General features: G+C 54.9%; 1 protein-coding gene across 2 annotated transcripts; it reads right to left on the bottom strand.

Moving 5' to 3' along the window:
- Positions 1–5,030: 5,030 nt before the first annotated feature.
- On the bottom strand, positions 5,031–23,597 carry EMX1 (empty spiracles homeobox 1). 2 transcript variants are annotated; one of them, XM_067704724.1, is made up of 3 exons: positions 22,417–23,596; positions 16,344–16,528; positions 5,031–7,782 (listed from the first exon to the last, which is right to left on the bottom strand). In XM_067704724.1, exons 1-3 carry the CDS (start codon positions 23,441–23,443, stop codon positions 7,615–7,617), a joined length of 1,380 nt encoding a protein of 459 aa, XP_067560825.1. In that variant the 5' UTR covers positions 23,444–23,596; the 3' UTR covers positions 5,031–7,614. The 2 variants fall into 2 exon arrangements, with proteins under 2 accessions (XP_067560825.1, XP_067560826.1); XM_067704725.1 differs by lacking the exon at positions 16,344–16,528 and having other exon boundaries at positions 22,417–23,597.
- Positions 23,598–24,148: the final 551 nt, after the last annotated feature.

Raw genomic sequence — 24,148 nt, forward strand, 5'->3', positions numbered from 1 at the left:
CCCGGAGGGACTTCACAGGGAGAAGAGGTTTGAGCCCGGTGGAAAGGTACCTGATATTGGCAGTGGTGCGTGGCACCATCCCTGGGAACTCTGCCCCTTCCCGACTCCTCCACAGTCCCTCAGGGCCAGGCCTCAGCCACCTCCTGACAGCTTTGCCTCCTCCAACTCCAGGCAGCTCCCAGAGTTCCTGAGGGAGTGAGACCTGGCTTCTTCTCTGGGACCTCCAAGCATCTTCCAAGCCTGCAGGGAGAAGCTGATGGCCTCCTCTGCCAGGAGGATAATGTAGCGGAGGTGGGGTTCATGGCTGGGGTAGGGCAGACCCGGGTTCCAGCCCCAGTTTGGCCCCAGCCCGACTGTGACTTCTAGCCAGTCGCCTCCTTTATTCACCCATTCATTCAGTCAGATGTTTATGGAACATCTCCAGCAGAGCCTTGGTGTCCTTAGCTATAAAACGTAAAGAACAGCATCACTCGCTGGACTGGTGTAAGGGTGGAAGAGACCAGGTAAGGAACGAACCCAGACGCTTCTCCCACACCTCCCAGGTGTCGGGGGGCTGCTGCCTCCCTTTACCTGGGCGCTGGACCTCCCTAGGAGGGTGGGAGGAGGGAAAGGGATGGGGGAGGGGTCTGTTCTCAAAGTGATACTTTTAGGTCAGGGGGCTTCTGGTCTCAGGGGAATTTCTTTGCTAAGAGCCTCACTGGCCACAGCCCCCATCCGGATGGAAATCCTTGACTCTCAGAAAAGACACAAATCCCTCCTGGGAGCTGTTTGTTGTTTTTAGCTAGTTTGGGGGCTCAGCTTCTGCCTAGCCCGGAGATCATTAACACTCCAGGAATGTGGCTTCCCCTGGCCCCATCCCCATCCGCTGGCCCCTAGGGCCTCCCTCCTCCCACCCAGGCCATGGTTAGAAGGAGAGTCAGAATGCTAGCGGATGAGGGCAGTGATGAGTGACCCTTTCCCAAGGCCCTGGGGAGCCGGCTTCCCCTGTCCTCCAGAACTGCTGCTGCCCCTGCTATCTCACCCATTCCACTGCCATTGGTTAGCCCCCCAAACAGGAAAGTCTCAGCCATTCCCTGAAAGGCCTAACCCCCACATGCTTCCCTGCAGTACCAGGTGTCTCTCTCAGGCAGTGGCCCAGAAGTGTTTGTTCTCCATGTCCCATTCCGAGGTAGGTGCCGGCAGCTTGTCCAGGTCGGAGCTTGGCCCCTTTCCGACAAGGACACCTCCTCAGCCAGAGCAAGAATCTGGAGACCTACCTCACCCTAGTCCCCTGGGCCTTTCAGAAGGGTAGAGAGAAGGAAGGAGAGAACAAAATGGGGAAAGAGAAGGTGTACAAATGGGCAGACATACAGAGATACCAGATGTCCCCGTTAAAGACCCCATGCAAATCCAGCGGGTAAATGAGGGAAGGGGGCTGCCATCAGTCCCCAGCCACCTGAGCTGGTTCTCCTTGTCTTCACATGTGAGCATGGCAGAGGGAGGGACAGTACAGCAGGGCCCTCGCTCTCCAGAAGTGAGCTGCAGGAAGACACCGGAGACATAAGTGAGCCAGGGGCTGCAGCGCCAAGGAGGCTGGGAGCCACTGGAGGCTTTAAGTGGAGAAGTAGATTCATCTGTCAACGGAGTGGAGTGTGGTGGGAAAAGGCAAGACTGCTGGGGAGACCGGGGAAGAGGCCATTGTGGCAGTCAAGGTGAGGGAAGATGGGGCCTGGACCAGGTGGTGGGATGGGGATGGAGAGAAGTGAAGAGATTCAGAACTGCTTAGCTCTTGCCGATCGATTGTGGAAAGGATGGCAGAGAAAAGTCAAAGGTGGCCCCAGGTTCTTGGATTGGGCAGCTGAGGACGTAGATGGTGGTGCCATTTCTCAGAGCTTAGGAACAGAGAAGGAAGAACAAATCTGCAGAGAAGATGGTCCATTCTGTTCTGCAAGTTATTAGAGGTTCCTATGAGATAACCAAGTCAAGATGTCAGGAGACAATTGAGTGTGCTTGTCTGGAGTTCAGGAGGCAGGGTGGGACTGGATGTGCAGATTGGCATGTTATCCATTTATTGAGAGTACCTGGAGCTAAAGGAACAGAGGCAACTACCTCTGTGACTCAGGGGGAGTACGTGGAGGGGAGAAGAGGATGACTGGTTTGGAACCTCAAGGAGTCCCCATCTGTGAGGCCTGCTAAGACGCTCAGCTACAAGAAAGGTGCTGTGGGCTGAATTATGTCCCCCCGGTATGTTGAAGTCCCAACCCCCAGTATCTCGGAATGTGACCCTATTTGGAGGTGCGATCTTTAAAGAGGTAATTAAGTTAAAATGAGATCAATTAGGATGGGCCCTAACCCTACCAATATGACTGGTGTCCTTATAAGAAGGGGAAATTTGGACATAGACAGGCATAGAGGGAGAACACCATGTGAACACGAAGACAGCCACCTGCAAGCCAAGGAGAGAAACCTCAGAAGAAAACAGCCCTGCTGGCACTTTGATCTCGGACTTCTAGCCTCTAGAACTGTGAGAAAATAAATTTCTGTTGTTTAAGCCATCCAGTGTGCGGTGCTTGTCATGGCAGCCCTAGCAGATTAATACAAGAGGTGAGAGGAAGATAAGCAGAGTGTGGTATCCCAGAGAACAAGAGATGAGAATGCTTCAAGTGGGAGAGGTTGTCCACATATTTAATAGGTGCTGAGAGTTGAAGGAAAATGAAGACCAGGCTGTGTCTCTTGGAAGGACCTGAAGAGAATGGTCTCAGTGGAGCGTGGTCGAGGCAAAAGCCAGATCTCCCTGGGCTGAGAAGTTAGCAGGACTCCCACTGACTGCCAATGCAGAGAATTCTTTAAAGAGATTTGGTTGTGAGTTGGGCAGAGAGACATGACGATGGCTACAGCATCACATGGGGCTAAGGGAGGGCTTTAGAAGGGTGGCTGTAAACTCAAAACTCTAAAGGGTGAGAGTGGAAGAGACTGTAAAGGCAGGAAAGAGGAAGAACCACCCAGAAGTGGGTCCCCAGGCGGGGCAGGGAGGATCTTGGCTGATAACAGGAGGCAAGTGGAGAGAATGAGTTGGATGCAGGCAGCGTGGGACTGAGGGTGGGAAGCAGGGGTGGGGGAGGCTAGCTTCCCTGACCCCTCCAGATCCACTCTGCTACCTTCTCCCCCACTCTCCGTCCCAGGAGGCTGACTCATAGCACTCGCTGTCTGGCTCCCGCCATCGGGAGTCAACGGCAGGAAACTGGAGAATTGGAGGAGAGTGAGACTGGGGGCTTTATTCCCCCTAGAATCCCCTCTTGCTGTAGACACAACTCCTGTTTGGGGTCCTCTCCGTCCAGCTGTCCTCTCAGTTCTGTTTGGCACCTGCTCCTGCCCTTGGCCCCTTCAGGGCTAAGGGCCACATGGATTCCCAATGGTTGCTAGTCTTGGGGTCCTGTAGCATCTCATGTTGGTTTCCCAAAATTTGTTGATTGCCCTTTATTCAACTCTCCTCAAAGCGCTTCCATTTGAAGAGACCATCTCTTTCTACTGGGCCCCTGACTGATATGAAGGTGTTCCCTTCTAGTGCTTCTAGATGGAAGTAAGTTCCTCTGCTGAGGGTAAGGGGGAAAATGAGGTTTGGGGGAGAACCTTGGGGAGAGGTTTGAGACATTCCTGTGGAGATTGGGAGTGGACTTATTAATAAGGGTGAGGCCTCAGCTGAGGGGTGCCATGCAGCCCGCTTGCCTGATGTCCTCACAGACTCAGCTGCAAGGGCAGATGGGGAAAGAGGTTCAAGCAAGTCTGTGATTTCAGGCAGGTGCTACTAAGGAACAGCGGGACAAGGGGATGTCATAGAGAAAATGGGCCCATGAGGTCAAAGCATGGTTGTAGAGGAAAGCTGTGTGAGTGAGAGGAAAGAACGTGTGGTCTGAGAGGAAAGGACATCTGAACGTGCGATTGGAAAGAAGGCGCAATCCTGGGCTCTGATACACCCTGAGAGTGGGTGGTGATGAGAAAGGAAGGGGGTGAGAGGTTGGGGTGCCGGATGGGTTATCCATGTAGACCCTCAGGTCTTGGGGAGACAGGAGAACCAGGGGCCGGTAGTCACAGTCTTTGACAAATGAGGGGGCTGACCGGGACCTGCAACCACACACCCACACACGCCCACACGGTCACACTCACATACGCACGCCCACAGCCCTCCCAGACGCTCCCAGACACCCTCACACGCACTCACCCTCACACACGCCCCAGACAGCAGATGGGGCGCTTGGGTAATTGGTTAAACCTGTTCCCGATGTCTGGCTCCGCACTGGCAGTGCCTGTCTGACAAGAAAGCTGGCTGGGCCTGCACCGCTCAGCCTGCTGGCCCCCCTGCCCCTCCCCCTGGGCGGCTGCCCCAGAGCAGGGGCTCCAGAGAGGCCTATGGGTCCGGCCCGGCTCCCTCCTGGGCAGAACACAGTTCACGAGGCGAGGGTTCAACAAAGCTGCACGGGAAGCTATCCCAGCACCAGTGAGGAGGAGCTGATGTAAACCAGGGTGTCAAGATGCTGAGAGCAAGGGCCATGGCTGCAGACTGCCCACAGGAACCAAGCTCGGAAAGTCCCACGGTCAAGGGGACGTGAAAAGATCATTCCCTGAAAGGAAGGCACACAGCTTAGGCCACCAGAGCTGAGGATAGCTCCCTGTGATCCCTCCACTTCAGCCACATGCAACGTGGGGTTCTCAAGGTGCTCGTCAACAATAGCTCAGCCGGTGGGGCTCTGCTGGGCCCAGGCCAGCCCCACCGAGGGGCTGTGACCGGCCCGGCTTGCTCAGGGAAGGCCTACTGAGCGCTGCTGTCTACCCGTCCTCGTGCTCACCTCTGCAGGGCCCTGATCTCCGGAGGGAGGAACGGTCGGGGGAAGGAAGGGAGCATCATTCCTCGGCTGCTTCTCCCCTTCCCAGCTGCATCTGTGTCTCTTCGAGAGAGACTTTGGTTTGTTCCCTGGAGAGGGCCCAAAAACTCCCAAATTAGCAAACCTGGCAAGCCCACAGCTCAGAAAATAGTTCATCCTGATTCCATGTTTTTCAGGCTCACAGAAGCCTTTATTAATGAAGTCACAACACCAATATTTACCGTCTGCGGGGAGAGGCACAACATGAGGGCATGGATGGGAGTGCGGCGGGGACTCCCGCCCCACCCCTTGCGGGCCTGGCCTAGGAAGATTGGCAGGTTTCTCTGGGTCTTTTCCAGCCCTTTATCTGGATGACAGGGGTGCTCTGCTGTGATCTTCCTGCACTCCCTCCCCCACCAAGTGAGAGGAACAATTTACCCATTCCTCCGCCCTGGGATGGTGCCAAAAAATGCCTCCTCTTCTTACCTTCACCCCACCTGTGCATACCTGCTCCCCAGAGGCTATCCAACCTGCCTGGCAGTGAGAGTCCACTGTGAGGTTCAACTTGGACTCTCCTGATGTCTGGGGAGGGCGTTGGGATGGGACACAGCCCGTTGGTTTCTAGCATTGACTGGACCCAGGAGAGACACTGACAGTCCCAGCAGCAGGACCTTCTGTGCTTTGATCCCTGCATGTGCCCCAGGCAACAAGGCTTGGCCCTTCACTTCTTTCCAATGACTTCAACATTGATCAACCCCCCCGCCCCCAGGACATTCTAGGCGCCAAGAATAGGATAAGTAAAGGCACAGCACAGGCCAAACACGTGGCTCACCGGGGGATGGGGATGACGTGGGTGAGACTGAAGCAGAGGGCACCAGTAGCAAAGGAGGAGAGGCCAAGGGTGGGAAAGAAGGGAGCAGAGTGGGGGCCTGAGGAAGGGGGTGGCGTGGTCCTCTTTGAGCTTGAGGACGAGAACCCTAGCCTCAGCACGCAGGTCCTCCTTTGAAGTGGGCCTCATCCTTGACATCTGCACAAACCTCATGATGCCTCCCACCCCTGCCCTCCCCTCCCAAACCCCCGGGATCCATGTACACTGTTTCCCAAGGTAGAAGAAACCTTGGCTGTTGGTGAAGGTGGGCAATCCTGGAAGACAGCAAGTGGGGCCGTGAGTCAGCTGTGAACACGTTGGGTTTGAGGTGCTGGGAAGTGTGGAGGGCAGCAGGCAGCCGGCTCATAGGTTTGCAGCTCAGCAGAGGTTGGCTGGAGGCATTGGCTGGGAAGCAAAGAGAAGTCCTGGAGGTGGATGCAAAGGCCCAGGCAGAGGGCACAGTGAGGGAGGCGGGAGGAGCACGGACTGACCCCGAGGTGGACAGAGGCGACGGGACAGGGATAAAACTGGGGAGGACTCAGAAAGGCAGGAAGAGGTGTCAGAGGTACTGAAGTGAAGGCAGGGAGGGGTGGGGGAGGGAATGGCCAGAAGATGAGGAGCAGTGAAGCCAGACAGGAGGTGTGGAGTCTGGCCACAAGGGTGGCAGTAACTGGTTGGTGGCGGTCATGAGCATCAGCCCAGTGGTGAGACAGAGGAGGGAGAGCAAGGGGTTGGGTAGCACACGGGAGCTGAAGAGGTAGAGGCAGGTCTGGACATCGTAAGGGAAAGGGTGTTAGGAATACAGGTTTTGTTTCTTAGGATGAAGGAAGACATGATGTGTGACAAGCAGGAAAGACAAGTGGACAAACTGGAGGCAGATGAACTAAAGAGATCAGCGGGTCGGGCCTCGAGCTCTTTGCCAGGCTGGGAGGCCCTGAGCCCTCGGGAACCAGGTGCGAGCTCGGCCTCAAGCGGAGGTCCGAAGCTTTCTTCTGAAGCTTTCATCTGCCGAGAGGGTGGGGAGGGGGGGCTCTCCAGGGACAGGTGAGCATCCTGGTGGGGCCAGGACCTGCGGCAGGGACTGTCAGCCTCTGTGCATGGCGTGCCCTCAACCCAGCCCCCAACACTCCCCGTTTCCTCTGTTTTCCCCTCAACTGGAGAAGCCACCAGAGCCCTACGCATGGGCAAGTACAGACGCTCTCTCCTCCCTGACTCACATGGGCCTGATTCCCACTGCTCATTAAGTTTGGAGAGACTTGAGCATAGCCTCCCTCAAGACACAGGGTGGTCCTTCCCTACATCTAGCCTCAGGTTCTCTTGCTGTGGAGTTGAAGCTAGAGACCAGGGTCAACCACCAAGAAAGAGGAGTTCATGGACTGAGTCTCCAAGGCCCCACCCCAGGCTCCCAGGCCCTGAACAAGCTTGCTCTACCAGTTCCCCCAGTGGCCCTCAGAGCCGGAATCCACCATGCCAGGCTCGCAGGCTCTGGGGTTGGAGCTGGATGCCTGTGTCATTAAGAGAGAGACTTTTATTATTCCCATAGGGAAGGGAGACACGAGGGGATCACTAAGAACTACAGCGGGTGCCTGGAAAATAAATTAAAACAGAAACGCATCAAAACAAAAAGGAGATGAGAGAAATGGAGAGTGGCTGGGAGGCTGCAGTGGCCTGCAGCCTGCTCAGGCAGGCAGGCTCTCTGAGGAGAAGGTCGAGCAGTCCCGGGCCTCAGCCAGCCCATTTCTTGTCCCTCTGTCTGTGGTGGCCCCAGGCTCCAAGCCCTCTGGGGCCGTGACTTGAGGCCTCCGCGCAGCCTGGCCAAGGAGTGGCCAGAGTCCTGCCGGGCCCGCCGAGGGGCCTGGCCAGTGGCAAGCAGCACTCCGCCCTCGTGGGTTTGTGACCGCCCACACCCTAGTCATTGGAGGTGACGTCGATGTCCTCCCCGTTGGCCTGCTTCGTGGCGATGCGCCACCGGTTGATGTGGTGGGAGCCCTTCTTCTTCTGCTCCGACTCGGGCCCCTCTTCCTCCAGCTTCTGCCGCTTGTACTTTGTCCTCCGGTTCTGGAACCACACCTTCACCTGGGCCAGGGAGGGAGGGGCACAGGTGAGAAACACCCAGGAGGCCCCCAGAGCAGCCACCAGGGCCTCAGCACTCAGGCTGAGCTGGGAGCCGGAGAGGGAAACCGAGGCCAGGGTTGTCTCCTTTGGCCGGTGCCGCCTCATGCGTCTGGAGGTCTGCCCTTCCAGATGCAAATGAGGGGGGCCAGGGAGAGGGCACAGTGGGCCAGAGAGCGGCCGTTTTCCCGTCCCCTCAACAGAGGGAGAGGAGGGGGTCATGGAACTGCCAAGTATCCTGGTTCCTGGAACAGAGAGACCTGCGTCTCTACCAGTTTTCAGAGAAGAGATTAATAATTACTCCTTCTCAGGGTTGATGTGAACAGTAAAGGAGGGAATATCCAAGAAGCCGTCACAGGGGTTCTGATGGCCCAGAGTGAGCCCCATCCCCCGGGGCAAGCCTGTGCTCTTTGTGGCACAAAGAGGCAGAGTGGACACGGCTACCTAACCAGGAGGTGGTGTCCACACCAAGAGCAGCGCCCAGGACAGCCAGAGCACTCCTAGGGTCACGGACCCTGCTGCTCGAGGCTCTAACTTCTCATGCTGTCTAGGTTAGTCCGTTTCACCAGAGGACCCCGTCTTAGCAACCTCAGGTGGAATTCCAGAGGGTCTCTGGGGAAGGTGGTGCCGAAGGGCAGGGTTAGGAGGCATGGATGGTTTCCTGAAATGACAGCACATTTAAAAAGCAGGTAGGTTTAGCCAACTGCAGTTGGAGTGATCCACGGTGCCCATGCAGGTGGTGAGCGGTAAGCCGTGTGTGTGGCATGAGGATGGGCACCTCAGTTTGGCAGCAGCAGTGACTGCTGAGGGGAGATCCTTGAATCCCGGGCAGGCCTAAAGGCAAACCTCAGAAACACTACCCACTTCGGCCCCTGCTCCCTGAGAACGGGTGAAAAGTACAGGTCGTAGGCTTAAAGCCAAGCGGCGCAAGCCAAAGCAGGCCTGGCATCCGGGCCAGGGAGGAGCTTCGTGCCCAGGATGCCCCACTCTCACATTTCCCAGACACTCCCCTCTGTCCCCTCCATGGAGCCAACCCAACCCAGGGCTCCTCCGACAGCCCACCCCTCCCCAGGGTTTCCATGGTACCATCTGCCTTGCCCGTGAATTTTGAGCATGAGGATAGGTGTGAGGGCAGCCAGTGGTCAATGACACACAGAGCAGCCAGCCAGGGACAGGAAGAGATGAGGTACCTGGCCTTGGTGGACGGCGAGGGAAGGCCTTCTTCCCTCATTTCCAGAGCTGGCTTCAAACCCATTGCCTGCACGTCTCAGCTCAGATAGATGGGGAGGATGGCAGATGCTCCAGGCGCAGGGCTTCTGGATTCCATGCCCACCTTTCCTTGGGCACAGGGCTAGCTGGGCCCTGGGTGGTTCCCGGCACAACCATTTGGCAGCCAGCCTGGCCCCTGCCCCCGGCCCTGGAGCCCACTGTGACTGTGCCAGCCCGTAGGCGGGTGAGCTCGCCCAGACTCCTGTGCAAGGCTTGTGTGTGACTCAGGCCTGGGGCGGTGTTCCTGAGAGCCCGAGGGGCTGGCTGAGGGCTAAGCATGGCCAGCCTGGTGATGCGTGATCTGGGGCAGCACGAGGGACACAGGGCCCCTTTCTGCACCTTCTCCCTCCCACACACACTCCCCAGTCTCCTTCCAGAAGGAGACTTGCCTCTAGTGGGATGGACCTAGGCTGCTACTCTTGCCCAGCATCACTGGCCCAAAGAAGGAAAACTTCTTGGGCACAGGGCACAGGGTATGTTTTCACACCAGGGCTGGTTTCCTGGTACTTACAAATGAAAAGCAATTCTGAAGACTTTCTCCATGAAAACTACTAGGGTCAAGGAGGCAGCTCTCCAGAAACAGGGACAAAAACTCTCTCCCCAGGCAGCCTGGCTATCTTCCGGAGAACAGCCTTGGGCTGAGTGTCCAGATGCTGTTTACAAAGACTGTAATAACAAGGGGATGCTTATGACTTAGTAATATCAGTGAAAGCTGCAGGACGCACAGTTTGGGCACAGTGTGATCACAACCATGGAAGAACAAAGCCTGTGCATGGAGAAAAAAGACTAGAAGGAAATGTACCCAAAGTATGGGTCACTTGTCTTTCTTCTTTCCACTTTTCTGACTTTTCTTTAATGCATTACTGAAAACAATTGCCAGTCATTTTTTATTTGGAAAAAGAAAAGGAACTGGGCTCCGAATGTAGTAAGAGATGAGAGTGACACCCCAGCCAGGCAACACTGAGGTCACCCCAGAACCCCTTCCCTAAAGGACAGAGGACCTAGAAAGGAACCAGGTCACATACTGTGGGTACCAGCGCAGTGGGAGAGGCCTTAGGAGGCCTGCTTATTCTGCACTGCCTCCCCTCAACACCAGCATGCTACTCACCTTTCAAGTCCAGGGCGTACTTGGGGTACTGGCTGGAGGAACCCCTCACCCATCTCTGAGCCCTCTGGGTTTGGGGAGAGAGAGGTTCCTTGTGGCCGCCCAAGTTCCCACCTCACTCAATGTCTCTCAGTTTTTCTGATAAGCGAGATCCTTCCAAGAGTCTCTACTTTTGTCTGAGTTACACCACCTGGAATACTCTTACTTAGTCTTCGAAACCCTGCTCCCTTGTTCCTAGACTGGATGTGCCCCAACACCTGTCCGTAACTCCTTAGTGCTTTTTTCTGTCTCAGTAACAATGACCCCAGCAACATGTTAATTTATTTGCCCAAACCTCTGTGTCCTCATCAGATGGTACAGGAACCAGGAGAACGAAAGTGGTGTGTTAGCTGGCTTTGGAGGCCCAGTGGGCATGTCCCAGGTATGTTCAGCCAGCGGGGCAGAGGTGAAGTGACCTAGCCCTATGCTCTAGGAAAGAGGCGCTTGGGCCAACCTGGAAAACAGGAGAAAATCAATGGTAGAGGGATTGAGGTCTAATTGGAAAGGGGCTTTTGAAAGTGCTAACTGCTGCAGAGATGGGATCTTTTTTGGGCTTAGTTCAGTGGACACTTCTACAAGAGGGTCAGTTCTTAATTCTTCATGCTGTGGAATGGATTAACCACTTCTGGGGGGGGAGGTGGAGAGGGAGATCCACTGTTGAGGGGACAAGGGTCAGCTTGAGTCAGGTAGGATAAAGAAGTTAAAACTGCTGCGGATGAATGAATGAAGGCATTAAGGCATTAGCAGATTGATCACTGGACGTATTAATGAATGAAAACGTGCATGAGTGAATGGACACATGAACTTACAAACAAGCAAACTACAACTCCAGCCAATGTTTCAGACTTTACCTTTGAATGAACCAGGTCTGCATCCCTTCTTTCCCAACCCTCCCCATCTTAGCCCATCCCAAATGGGAAAGTCCGTGGCTCCTGGCCCCTGCATACTTTCAGGTGAATACCTGTCTTCTCATCAAGGAGTTCAAAAACCTCTATCAAGGGACATCTGAGTCTTGTAACTCTGATACAAGAAGTTCCTCCTTATGTCCTACTGTTGTCTCTTCTGTTTTAATTTAAGCCTGTGTCCTCCTATTCTGTCATCCTCAGACACAGAGAAAGTCCTCATACTAGAAAGAAGCTTAGCGACATCAGTCAAGCCACTGCTCAGCCTGCTCACCCCCCTGCCCTCTCCGCTGGGATCCACTTCCTAACATGACCTGCTCTCAGTGTCAAGCCCAATGCCATGCGAAGCTCAGCTCCCACCCCACCAAACCGAGGTCACCTCTGACTCCCCATCAACTAGAGTCTGAACTCTTCCTGAGATTTCTCAGTTCCTCCTCTCTCAGTCCACCTGGATGCTTGCCCTCACTCTCAGGGAGACATCACAAGATTTGCCTCCTCGCTCAGGACCACACCCTCAGAGAATCATTCCAGTCTCCCTTATCTCCCGTGCCCTCTCCTGCCTCCCACTGGACTCCCTGAGTTTCAGAGGTGTAGAAGTTCTTGGAGAAGAGCCAAGACTTAGAACACACAGTGAGCCAGTAACCTTTCCCTAAAATTCAAGTCCCTAGGATATCTCCCTCTCAGCCATCTCCCAAAAGGCAGATGTTCCAGGCAGGAAGTCTTCTTACCATGCCCCTGGGGGGATAATCCCATAGGCAGGTGACCACACACTCCTGCCTCCTAAGACCCCACCACCCATGCTCTCAACTCCCAATCCGTCTTAATCTCAAAGCCTCCCCTTTCTTCCTACCAACCCACACATCCCTCCAAACCTTGCATGTCTGCGGCCTCCCAGGGGATTTCCACCAATGCAGCTCTCCCCTGACTCCCTCAGTCCACAGCTGTGGCTTCAATGGGACTCCAGTCACTCACCCCTCACATGCCCCGGCACTGCATGAGGAATCTCCAAGGCCAAGACACCACGCTTTTCCCTCACAGTTTAGCTCAGCTAAACTGAGCCAGGGAAGGTCAAGAAACACCTCCTGAACTGTTCAGAGCTGGAGGAGCGGCTGGAAACACTAACCAATCAATCAGCTGAAGCAACCAAAGGCTTTCTCTCACTCCCCCCAAAACTAATGTGCCCCTCCCCACACATGCACAGAAGCTCACAGAGGCACTCCATGCCACGTGTACATAGGATAGCACCTGACCTTTGGGCATTGATCACACTAAGCCCACACGTGCTCCACATTATGGGCATACATATGTTACATACACCCATTACACACACACACACACACACACACACACACACACACACGCGAGGCTCTGATCTGACCCAGGCCCGAGTCTGCCCCAACAGCCACCAGGACTGAAGCTTAGATGGGCTTCACTCCAGTCAGACTCCTGGCCTGCACAACAGTGAGGAACAAATAATTAGAGCCAGAAGGAAGACCTAGCCCTTGCCCAGGGCCCCTCCCTCCACCTCCTGGATTAACCCACGGCCGTCCCAGTACAAATACCCCACACGCAACAAAACTATAGCCCTACCCCAGCAAAGCATCTCAGGTTGCCCACCCCCAATATCCCATGCTAGAGCTTTGGGCATACAGACACCCCTGAACTCTGAACTAAGACCCCCACACCAATCTGCTTAACGCTCCCAGAAGTTTTATCCATGAAATGGTAAATAAAACTCGATCATCTAGATCAACAATCAGCTATGAAAGTGTAAGGGAATGATAGAAGGAGAGGGACAGAAAGGGAGCAGTGACGGTAGAGAGTGAGGGAAATGACTGATAAAGTTAACATATGGATAAGTATACAATCAAGAGAAACTTGCCCGTTCATTCGATACATATTTATGGAGCACCTACTTTTTGCTGGTCACGGAGCTGGGCCCTGGAGCACAGCGAGAAATAGGAAGGCTTGGCCTCTGCCTCCCAGAGCTGAGATGCTCAGGCCTATTGTTTATCAGGATCACCCAGAGAGCTGTTTTGAAATCTTTCCGGGGTCCCATCCTGGAACTCCTAAGAGAATCTCCTGAGCAGGGTCCAGGAATCTGCATTTTAAGATTTCTTTGAGAGACGGATGCAACCAGTGTACAGACTGACATTTGGACATGGAAGATTATTAAACAATAGCAAAGTCCTATAAATATTATGATATGCGGGAGGTATGCTGTGAGTTCTGAGAACCTGGAGGAGGGATTATACAGAAACACAGAGAAGTAGAATATAGATGAGCCAGAAGCTCAGGGCTGAAAAGAACCCTGGAGTTCATTTCATTCAATCTTTCAGATCAGCAACTGAGGCCCAGAAAAAAAAGACAAAGTGAGAGCTGATGAGGTGATGATAACCATTACAGACATATGCATACACCGTCAGCTGCTAAAGATCTATAGAGATGGAAGTTTGAGACAGATGGTAGATATACAGAAGGTAAAACAGAGTAGATGATAAAGAAATAATCAACAGTTGGGTAAATAGGAATTGTTGTTAAGAAGAAGATAGAGTTAATTAAAAATAGGAAATATAAATTAACCAGCTTTGCAGAGGCAGTTTAATGAAAGCAGACAGAAGTACATGGCTAGATATAAAATAGCTCTCTGTGAGAGATGAATATAGATATTGACGGTACAAGTAGATGGCAGGGGGCTGATGGGAGTGACTGATGCTTGACAAATAGCTGATAGCTAGAAATGACAGGTCAGCCTGCCTGGCAAAAACAGAGAGATAAATAGATAATTAGTTAGTTATATAGCCTAGGTCTTAATGATAGTTACGAGAGGGACAGAAAGACAGCTCTGGTGATGAAAAAGACTGAATTAAGAGTCAGGAATTCCAGGTTTGGATCTTATTATAACGCTAATTTGACATATTACTTTCAACAAAAGGAAGGGAAGCACTGGGGATGAGAATTAATCTTATTTGAGTTCATATTAGGTGCCTTTAATCCTTAAACAACCTATTTTATGGATGAGGAAAACAGAACTCAGAGAGGTTGAGTAACTGGCCCAAGGTCACACAGTCAGTTAGCAGGGAGGCAGATACTGAAATCCCATCTGCCTGCACGGGGTGCTCTGCCTAATTCATCTCTCCATCTCAAAGGCCTCACCTGGAAAGACAGGACTCTACAAGGAGGTTTCTCAGGCTTAAATCTCCCACAGTTCTATTATTTTGTTTGTTTGTTTCATATGCTTAACCAGCTCATTTATAGACGGAAGAAGATTAGCTATGCATTTTGATCGTTAGTGAAGCTGGGTACATTTTATTTTCTATCTGGTTTTGTTTTAAATATATTTTTAAGCACCTTATAATAAAAATGAAAGAGAAAATCATTGGGTTTACTAACTGGCATTGTTAGGAGCAAATATTAACAGGCAGGTAGGTTCAGTTGAAAGAAAGTCAATTAAAAATGCTCTGGCTGAGCTAAAAAATTGAAAGTTTAGAAACAATGACATTATTTCAACAAGTGTTAATCTGTGGGTGGTGAGCTTATAAACGGTTTTGTTTTCTTACACTTCTGCAATTAAAATTTAATAACTAATACTTTTAAAATGAAGTTAACTATAAATACCATTCTTAAACTGACACCTTGTTTTAAACAACAATTTTAAAACACTGTTTGCCAAGAGGGAAAAGGGGGTATTATTTTATTAACTTCTTTTTTAAAAAACATATCTTTCTTTAAAACGTTTTTAAAATTAAGTCCGTTGTTTTGTAAGCTTTATCTCTGCAGTTAGAACAGCCCAGCTAGCAAATCTGAAAAAGCCCGGGTCCTGCCACGGAGATGGGAGCAATGCATTGATGAAATAGGGCATCAGATAGATAGGACAATAGATACCAAAATGCGACGTGAGCGGCAAAGAGTGAGGTCGGGGCTGCAGGATGCTGGGGACGAAGTTTGGGTTTGGACTCCCTCACGACGCCTTCCGTCTATCCTCACTGCTACCCGGGAGACCCCAGGCTGCACACACACCCCACCCCCACCTCCAGTCGGACGCCTTCTCACTGTCCAGGACTAGGGTGGAGGACGGCGGTGTAAGAGGGGCGAGGCGAGCAGAAAGGGGAGCGGAAGATGAAATGCCGGCGGGTGAGAGCTGCTGGGCCTCGCCAGCCGACCTCTCTCTTTGCAAATCTGGGCGCTGTCAGGGACAGAAGGGAGTTAAGGTCTCCCGAAGCCCATTCAGATACTGAAATCCGCCTCCAGGGCAGCAGCCAGCCACCCCCGCACGTTGGACTCCAGGCGGACTAAGAGCTTAGCGGTGCTTCCAGACAGCATTTATTTATGGCAAAGTCTTTACTTACAATAAACCCAAATCTGCCTCCCTATAATTCCCTTCTAGTTCTTTAAATTTTTTTTCTAATTATCAATTACAAAAATACTACGCGGTGATTGTAATTCCACCCAGTTCAAACCCCTTCAACTCCATTGCAGTTTATTCCCTCCCCAACGCAACAGCCCTTCAAGTGATTGGAAACAGGTCCTGAGCACCAGAATCTGCTTTCCCACCGTTCCCAGGCCCCGCCAACGCCCGCGCACACACGCCACAGTTTCAGAGCCCTGCCAGCCGGGCTGGGCAGAGATCAGTGCCCCCCTTGGACCCCCAGCAGGGCTGCGCGCTCCCGCCTAATCCCTCTGCTTCTGATGTTTATAGCCTGAGGACACGTGGGCTTTCTCCCTACAGCACACCCGCTGGGGGACAGCGAGGCCTCCGCCGCTTTGCCCCTGCACAGCAGCGAAGCCAGTGCGAGACAGGCCTGGGCACCCCACACACCCCTGAGCGCCCCCGGAACAGTGCGGGAGAAGGGTTGCAGTAACCGCAGGGCTGAGACGGCGCCAGAGGGCCCCGGGTGGGCGCGGAGTGACCGCGGCTTGGGCGCTCAGCGCTCGGGCGGCTCCCGAGGGCGCCAGCCGCCTTCTGGCAACTGGCATCTCCTATGGGCTATGGGAGTGGGGTCGGGATAAGGTTTGATCCCAACCTCCCGGTGGGTCCTTAGTGCTTAATAAAAGTCCTGTGGCCTCTTCGAAGTTGCATACAGTCGGAGGGAAGACAGGCGTGACGGGGGCGCCGCAGGGGTAGCGGGAGAAGCTGGGGAAGGCTGGGGGCGAGGCCGGCCGCTCCGGCCCCCCCTCCACCCGGCCCCCGGCGCAGCGCGGATCATTACCTGCGTCTCGGAGAGGCTGAGGCTGCCGGCCAGCTGCTTCCGCTCGGCGCCCACCACGTAGTGGTTCTTCTCGAAGGCACGCTCCAGTCGCAGAAGCTGCGAGGGCGAGAAGGCCGTGCGGATCCGCTTGGGCTTGCGCGCGAAGGGGCCGTGCAGAAGCAGCCCGTCCTGGGGCACGTCGCTCGCTGCGGCCGCGCCGCCGACGGCAACACACGCAGATACAGACAGAGAGAAGGGCGCCGTGAGCCGCAGTCCGGCCAACGGGCCGCCCGCGGGAGCCGGCCAAGCTACTCATCGCACCGCGCTCTCGCACACGCCCCGGAGTGCTCCGATGCCCTCTCCAACCCTTGACACACGCATTTCTCTTTCTCTTTTGCCGCCCCTTCTGTAAGTCCACTCCCTTTCCCAACACCTCCCGGCTGAGGGGGCCTCGCAGAATCGCAGCGCTGCGGATCACTGTTAGGCCAGGAGGTGGGCCCAGGCCTGGTGAGGCCCAAATCCACAGTGCCTGGAGCAACCTAAGAGGCCAAGGAGTGGGAAGCTCTTTTTGTCGGCTCGCCCCGTCATGTCTCCCTCAAAGTGGACCAAGAGCAGAGACGGGGCTGGGTGTCAGGACAGTGGTAAGGGGAACAGCCAGGTTATTAGGCATCCCCCTACCAAATACAGATTCAAGAACTGGAGGGTATCCCAGGAACTCTCCCTTCACACCTGCTTAAACCAGACTTGCAACTAAATGCTCAGGCTACTAGCCCATAGAAAATTCCTTCCAACAAGCCAAGGCTCTGCCTTGCAAGTGGTAAAAATAGGCTAGGGGCTAAGTCAACATCCAGGCAGCACCTGGAGGTCTAAAGTTAGGTTTCTTCTTCCCGGCTTTCCCACCTTTCTCCCGTCAGGCCTTCAGGTAAAATCCTCTTCCCACAGGAGACTTACTGCTCTCTGGTGGAAAAAGGCCTTGCTTCATCCCTGAATAATCCGCTGCTGAAGAAACATGTGTATAAATATCTAGACGTCATTTTTCTCTCTAATATATATAGATATAGATATATTGGTTTCTGCATGGGCGTGTGTAAATACATGCTCCAGCCTCCCTACTGTCTTCTTCTCCTATCTACCATACAGGATATTCAAAGAGGGCAACTGTCCCTGGGCAAATGTTAGCCATCATGGGGACTCAGCTCGTACGTGCAGCAGGAGGGGCTGACATTGGGCTGGATGGGGCTGAGGTGGTGGGGTCAGGAACTACAAAAGTGAAACTAGCTTCCACCCACAGCCCCAGTCTCAGTGAACCCCCCCCCCCCACTAGGCCTTCACACCACCTCTGGTTTGGTTGCACATGCCAACAAGACTGGAAACAGGCCCTGACATCGTCCACGGAGCCTCATGCAGTGGCACATAACAGTACCCTGACCCACCAACAATGCAGAGCACTAGATGAAATGTTTTGACAGTTAGTTGTTGAGATTGACTGATCCAATTAATTTCTTCAGAAACGGCCACTTGTTTGACTCAATTTGATTTGTTGTTTCATTTTTTAAGACAATTGTTTGGATAATTCGGTTGAGATCTCCCATCTCTGGAAATATCTCTGTAAGTGAATCAAGGGCACATAATTGAGATACTATGGCTAAAACTCTCCAGGTAACTGTTCATATCCCTCTGCTGGTGGAAACTGCCGGACATGACTTTCTCCACGTCCATGGGCTTTGGACACCTACACAGGCGAACTTTATTGTTGGGGTTTTCTGTGGAACAGCATTGCCTAGGAATGAGGGGCTAGTGCCTGGGGGGAGACAGAGTTGCCTGAGAGGGAGAAGCCACTAACTTCCAGTCACCTTATCCATTTCAAGTGGCTGGATCTGTGCTGCTGTAAAAGTGAGTGGGATCACATCATAGGAAGATGGAAGGAGGACACCCTGCCCATTGGGCCCTTCAAGGAGGGGGCAGATCCAGGGTTCTCAGGCCTGACAGAAGGAAGAGAAGTTTAGCTTGTGGTGGTGGAGGGGACAGATGATCAGGGGAGGTGGTCTGGCAGAGAGGGGTAAGAGGGAGAGAAAGGAGAAGAATGATCCAGTTGGGCATAAGAAGGATTAAGGCCTCAAGTGAGGGCCAGTGTGATAGGCCAGAGATAGAGAGGTGGGTGGGAAGCAAACACTTCTTCCTGATGTTAAAATAAATTGCCTCAAAAAAACAGCAGCATTCTGAGCTCAAGTCAAATACCAACAGTGGTTTCCTCTGGACAAATGAGCTGAAGAGGGAGAGAAAGCCCAGCCCTGTGATCGCAGGGTTTGGCCTCAGCAGCGTGACTGGCCCAGATTGGTCAGAAGTGAAGTGGCAGCGTGGAGAGACCAGGGAGTTGTGAGTGAATGGGAGGCAGAAGTGTGGGGCTGAGAAAGCAGGACTGCAGCCTGCCTCAGTGTGTGTGATTTGATGGCTATTTTGTAATTTCGTGGTGTGTGTTGGTCACTTGTGTGGTAGAGTTCTCTATGTTTGTCTTTATAAACCCAAAGTGGAGGATGGAAGCAACAAGCTCCTCCTGACATACACGTCTCTTTGCTTCAAGTCAGGCTATTTTATGGGAAAGGTAGGTTGCTTGAGGTCTCCGTCAACTAGAGAGAGAATAGCCCCAGTTCACTGTAATGCCCTGAAGGGACAGAGAGCATGTATCCTGTAGTCTGTGTTGCATGTGCAGAAACACAGGGGTCCTTCTGACCCAACCAAGAAGCAGCAGAGGCCAGAAAAAAGTATTCAAGATGTTGATTGGTGATGACAGATTTGATTTCAAAAGAATCAGGGCTCTTTCCTGTAAGGAAGAGTATGTTTAGTACAAAACTGAGAAACTCACCAATAGCTGCATGTTTGTGTAAGAACTAGGGTGGTGCCTATGAGCCTGGGCCACTCTCACTCTGACCTATGGAGAGGGGGCCTCAAACGTCCCTACCAAGGCTTCAGTTTCCCTTAATTGGATCACAAGGGCAGAACAAGCTTGGAACTGGGTTGCCGTGTGGCCTGTTTAGATGCAGTAATTCTGGGCTCTGAGAGTGGGCTGTCAGTTTCAGACAAGGACAGGTGGAAAAGTGGAAAGGGGCTGGCTTAGTCTTTCCTGGAGCTAGTAACTGTACCCCACCCGCCCGCTTTCCTCCAGCCTTCTCTGCGGGCCCCTTTAAGGCACTGGCTGGGACCTAGCAACGGAGGTTCCCAGGAGTGAGGCGGCAGGAGGTGGGAGCTAGGGGTTCGAAGGCCCGGGGCTCGAGCTCCAGCTGCCTCCTGGAGAGGCCGAGGCAGACTGGGGGCTCTGGGCCGGATGGCGGGGCGGAGGGGCCTGGGGCTACGAGACGGAGAGGCCCGCACGGCAACGGAGATAACCTCTTTCCCCCTCCTCCGGCCGGAACAAAGGCGCCCTTTGAAGCACCGGCCCATTACCACCACCAGTCCCCGAAGGGCCTTGTCTCCCACGGCCCCCTCCCGACGCTGCTCCTCGGCCTGGAAAGTTCCTGCTGTCCGGGGGAAATAGCACCGAAGTGCGGCTAACTCGTCGTCTCCACCAGCTCCTCCCCTTCAGGTCTCGAAAGCCGCCCCCGTCTTCGGCGTCCCGCCGCCTGGTCCCGACCATCCCGCGCTGGCTTTTCCTCTCCCACCGCCTCGCTCAGCGAAGAAGCCGCTTCCCTGCGCGCCGGGACCGCGCTGCTGGAGAGCGCTGCGCACTGAGCGCAGACGTGTTCCTTTTCGTTCGTGTAGGGTTTCGCTTCTTGCATTAAAACGGGGCTGAAATGAGCATCGCAGAGACCCGGTTCTCTAGAAAACGCGGCGCCGGAGGGTCTGAAATGGCTCGGCTCGTAGCCCCGAGGGCCCGCGGGATCGCAGGACTCAAGGGTGCCCGGGCCGCAGGGGTCTGCCCCGACGATGACCGGCCCTGAAGCCAAAACTTCTTAGGATTCGAAAAGTCCTTCAGTGCCCAACGGATTCCGTGTTCACCAATGCGACCACATTTGGCTCCATCTCCGCGTCCAGACACAGTTCTTGGGAGAAAAATGCAACCGTTTTTGCAACTCGACAACGTGCCCGCCGGGACTGACGGCTCAGGGAGAGGCGGCAAATTCCGAGAGGGTTTTGCGGAGGATTTATTCGGCCTCGTCTGACTGGGGATGCTCAGAGCTGGAGCCGGATCTCTCGCAAGGCGCCCCCGACGCTTGGCGCCCCCGACGCTTGGCGCCCCCGGCCCTCGCACCCTAAGCCCGCGCGGGCGAGGCCAGAGGCGGGAAAGGTAGCACGGAGGGCGTGGAGCGCCGGGTCCAAAGCCGAAGGCGTCGCCGGGAGGCCATCTCCGAGTGAGCAGAGACTACAGGTGTCAGGACCAGCTCTGCCCTCTTCTCCGAGCCCCTGTCTCTGTACTAGCCTCTTAAACGCTGGTCCCTCCGCCGCCCCGGGCCCGAAGGTTCACAAACAGCCGCGACTCTCAAATTGGCCCGCGGTCGCGAGGTTTAGAGACCCAGGCTGGGGACCCAGTCCATGGAGGACCGAAGTGGTTTGCTCAATTTTAAACAATACTTCATTTTACCAGTAAACATATATTTTAATTGACAGGTTTCTTTCCCATAGCGGCTGACACCATAGGCTTCTCCCTCCCCGCCCAATGATTTGGGCAAATCTTTGAAATCCCCTGGGCAGACAAAACTGCCCACAAAGATTCTTGTTCAAATAATTACATTATCTTATTTTGTGGGATCTGTTGGGTCAGTATCCTTTGACCAGATAGGACTGAGAAAACTGTCTGACAAATCGGGGCCCGGGAAAGCGGCTTTCCGTGAAAACAGTTAAGCAGCTATAGCGAAAGCTTCCAGAGATCATTTTTCTTCTGTTAGCTAGATAATTGTACCCAATATCCAGTTTATTTTGACTGTGTACACCCAGTTTACCCTCGGATTAGCTCCAGGAGCCAAAGCTCTAGCCACATCCTTTTCATTTGTTTTGCTAAAATCAGGGTTACCTAGCTCTGAGTCATGGAACCTCATAAGACTGAGGTCCGGTCTACACTAACAAAATAAAACCAGAAACTAAACCAATTACTGCACAAGTTAAGGACACTCCAAAAAAAAAAAGAAAAAAAGAAAAAGAAGAAGAAAGAAAAGAAAAACTCCAACAAATTCAAAGAAGCAAACGAACTCCAACTAATGGAACTCTTTCTTTTGGGAAAGTCAGATCATTGAAACCTCTGTGTGTGTGTGTGTGTATGTGTATGTGTGTGTGAGAGAGAGAGAGAGAGAGAGAGAGAGAGACCGAGACCAGTGGGGGATCTTCTTTAGCAAACCCACTGCCCAGTGCAGACTAGGGGGCTCAGACTGTCTAGGACCTTAAAAGCCCTCTGCCCCCGCCCCCTGCCTGGGAGGATTGCTGTTGGTCCCCCAGCAGCCGGTGGGTTCCCGGAGTCGGCGAGCGGCGGAGGAAGCCAGTTTGCTATTTCAAACCTTCCCACCCTAGGTCCGAGAAGCACGTGTGACTTGAAGAAGTCGGGTCGAGGTTGCTGACAAACATCCCAAGACAGCAGAGCACTCATCACTGAACATTAACTCTCCAGTTTGCCCTCCCCTCTGCCCCTTCTTCCCACAGACCCGGGGCACGCAGGTGGACTTTCCCCTGCCTCCAAGCGCCGGTGAAGGCGGATCCCTGGGAGTTGGTGGTGGAAATGCGAAGCATGGTCCCAGGTCCAGCTGGGTCACAGGCAGGGCGGCGGGCGCTGCGCTCTCTGGGATGGGACTGGCTCAGCCAGGAGAGATTAAGGCAGGCCGCAGAGAGGAACAGGAGAGGCTCCAAGGATGAGCCCGGGCTTGGCGTCCGGACCGGCATCGTTCTTGGGAAAGCCTAGAGGTCCCAACCTGGTTCTCTGGGAGGTAACCCAACGCGGCAGAAGCGCGGATGGATCTGGCTTGGCTCGTCCCTGCTTAAGAATCGGCCTTTGCAGACCCGCAGCCTCATCGGCAACAACTTCTGAACGGCCCCGCACGCCCCCGAGCCTCCCCGCGCCACCTCAGCACGGGCGCCGGCCGGCCGCCGAGGCGGGCACAACGTGGGCACTCACCCTGAAAGCGGTGGCCGAAGAAGCGGTTTCGCAGCACCCAGGGATAGAAGTGCAGAGGGTCCCGGTGCTGGGCGCCGAAGAAGGAGTGCGGGGGCTGCAGCGGGGAGGCGCCCAGCTGGTGCGCCGGGTGCACGGTCAGCGCAGGGTGGTTCATGGCCTCGGGGAACACGAGCTCGGGCCCGCCGTAGAGCGAGCGGCCGGCGCCCGCGGCGGCGGGGAAGCCGCTCACGAAGGCCGCTTCGGCCGCGCCGGGGTGAGGGTAATTCAGCGCCGTGGGCCGGAGCGGCTCCTCCGAGGCGGCCGCCGCCAGGGGATGGGAGCCTGCACCCCCGCCGCCAGTGCCCCCGCCGGTGCCGCCGTCCTTGGCCACCAAAGACTCGATGGTAAAGCCGCGCTTGGCTGTGGGCTGGAACATGGTCGCGGCCGCCAGAGCCGAGCGAGGCAGCCGGGCGCTGGGGAGCGCTCCGCGTCCTGGCGCCGCCGCCGTGCGGGGTGTGCACCCAGCCAGGCACATGCACACACACCAGCACCCCTCACCTCCCCCGCCCGCCCGCCCGCGCTCAGCCCCTGCCCACGAGCCAGGCGCGGAGCGGCGAGGGGTGTGCGAGCCGGTGAACGGAGAGTCGGGCCACGGCGCGCAGCTAGGCTCTCCGGCCTCTGCGGCCGAGCGGGCAGCTCCCGGCGCCTGCACTGGCGCGGGCTCCGTGCGATGCTGCGAGCTGCCTCTACGGCCTGGGGGCTGAGCCCGGCCCCCTCCCTCCCGAGTCCAGCCAGGACCGACCCCCGCCCCCGGTCCTCCCAGCACTGTCCAGCCCTGGCTTGGCCACCGCGATGCGAGGCGAGAGTTAGCGGGCACCTGCCCCGAGCCCGCCCATTGGCCGCGGCTCACCTGCCCCAAGGTGGGGGGCGGGGCGGGGCGGGGCGAGGGACAGCGGGTGGGGACAGAGCAAGCAGTCGGAGGCAAAAACCGGACTGGAGCTTGTGCGGGGCGATCTAGGCCTCCTCCCCATCTCGCGTCTTCTCTCATCTCCGCCCTTTAGCAGAGTCTGGCTGCCGCCGCAACCGTCTCAACCCGCGCGGGAGCCGAAGGTGGCGTATAAGGGGCCTGGGGCTTGGGAGAAACTCCAACTCCAGTCCCCAGTGTGTAAATCAGTTGAACCCTCTCCAGTTCGTCCCGGGATGTCGTTTCAGTTCTCAGATAACTTGGATCCGAGTGGAATGTGGGTGTTTGGAGTCCAACAAATAGGTTCTCCCGAGAACCAGCTCCCTGCTCCCCTGGCCTCCAGGACCCTCGGGATCACCCACCATCCGTCTCCTGGGCCGCAATCTGAAGCCGCGGCCTTGGTCGTGAGGTTTCGTGTTTTCTGGGTGTTATGGGTGACAGCTCCGGAAAGGGGTCGCGCAATTCTTTTCACAAGGGCCCCCCGGGCCGGGGACAGCGCTGGAGAAGATAGCGGAGCGGTCCCCCTGCAGTCATCAAGCTGCAGTTCTCAGGGCTTGGAAGGAGCTCCTTGGCCCAGCCACAGACACCGCGGCCGGCTCCTACGGGGACGCAGGGCGATCTGCTTTCCTCCTCTTCTCTGGTCGTGGGGCTCAGGTGCAGGTGGGCCAGGCCAGGCCGGGGCCTTGAAGACACTGTCTTAAATTGGAGGTGGCCGAGCAGTCTAAAGCCATCCCCAAGAAGACATACCGGCTGTCCCGGGAACATAGCGGCCGCCTGGCCTCCGCCGAC

Source organism: Pseudorca crassidens, chromosome 14 (genome assembly GCF_039906515.1).
Source record: "Pseudorca crassidens isolate mPseCra1 chromosome 14, mPseCra1.hap1, whole genome shotgun sequence".
Taxonomy (NCBI): domain Eukaryota; kingdom Metazoa; phylum Chordata; class Mammalia; order Artiodactyla; family Delphinidae; genus Pseudorca; species Pseudorca crassidens.

Bases quoted from the DNA above. Each gene is read 5' to 3' on its own strand.
- EMX1 (XM_067704724.1), bottom strand. From the start codon at position 23,443: ATGAGAGAAGACGCGAGATGGGGAGGAGGCCTAGATCGCCCCGCACAA. The intron at 16,529-22,416 runs GTGAGTGCCCAC...GCGCGGCCGCAG, and splicing joins CTTCGGCCACCGCTTTCAGG to CGAGCGACGTGCCCCAGGAC. The intron at 7,783-16,343 runs GTAATGATCCGC...TCCCTGGCCCAG, and splicing joins TCAGCCTCTCCGAGACGCAG to GTGAAGGTGTGGTTCCAGAA.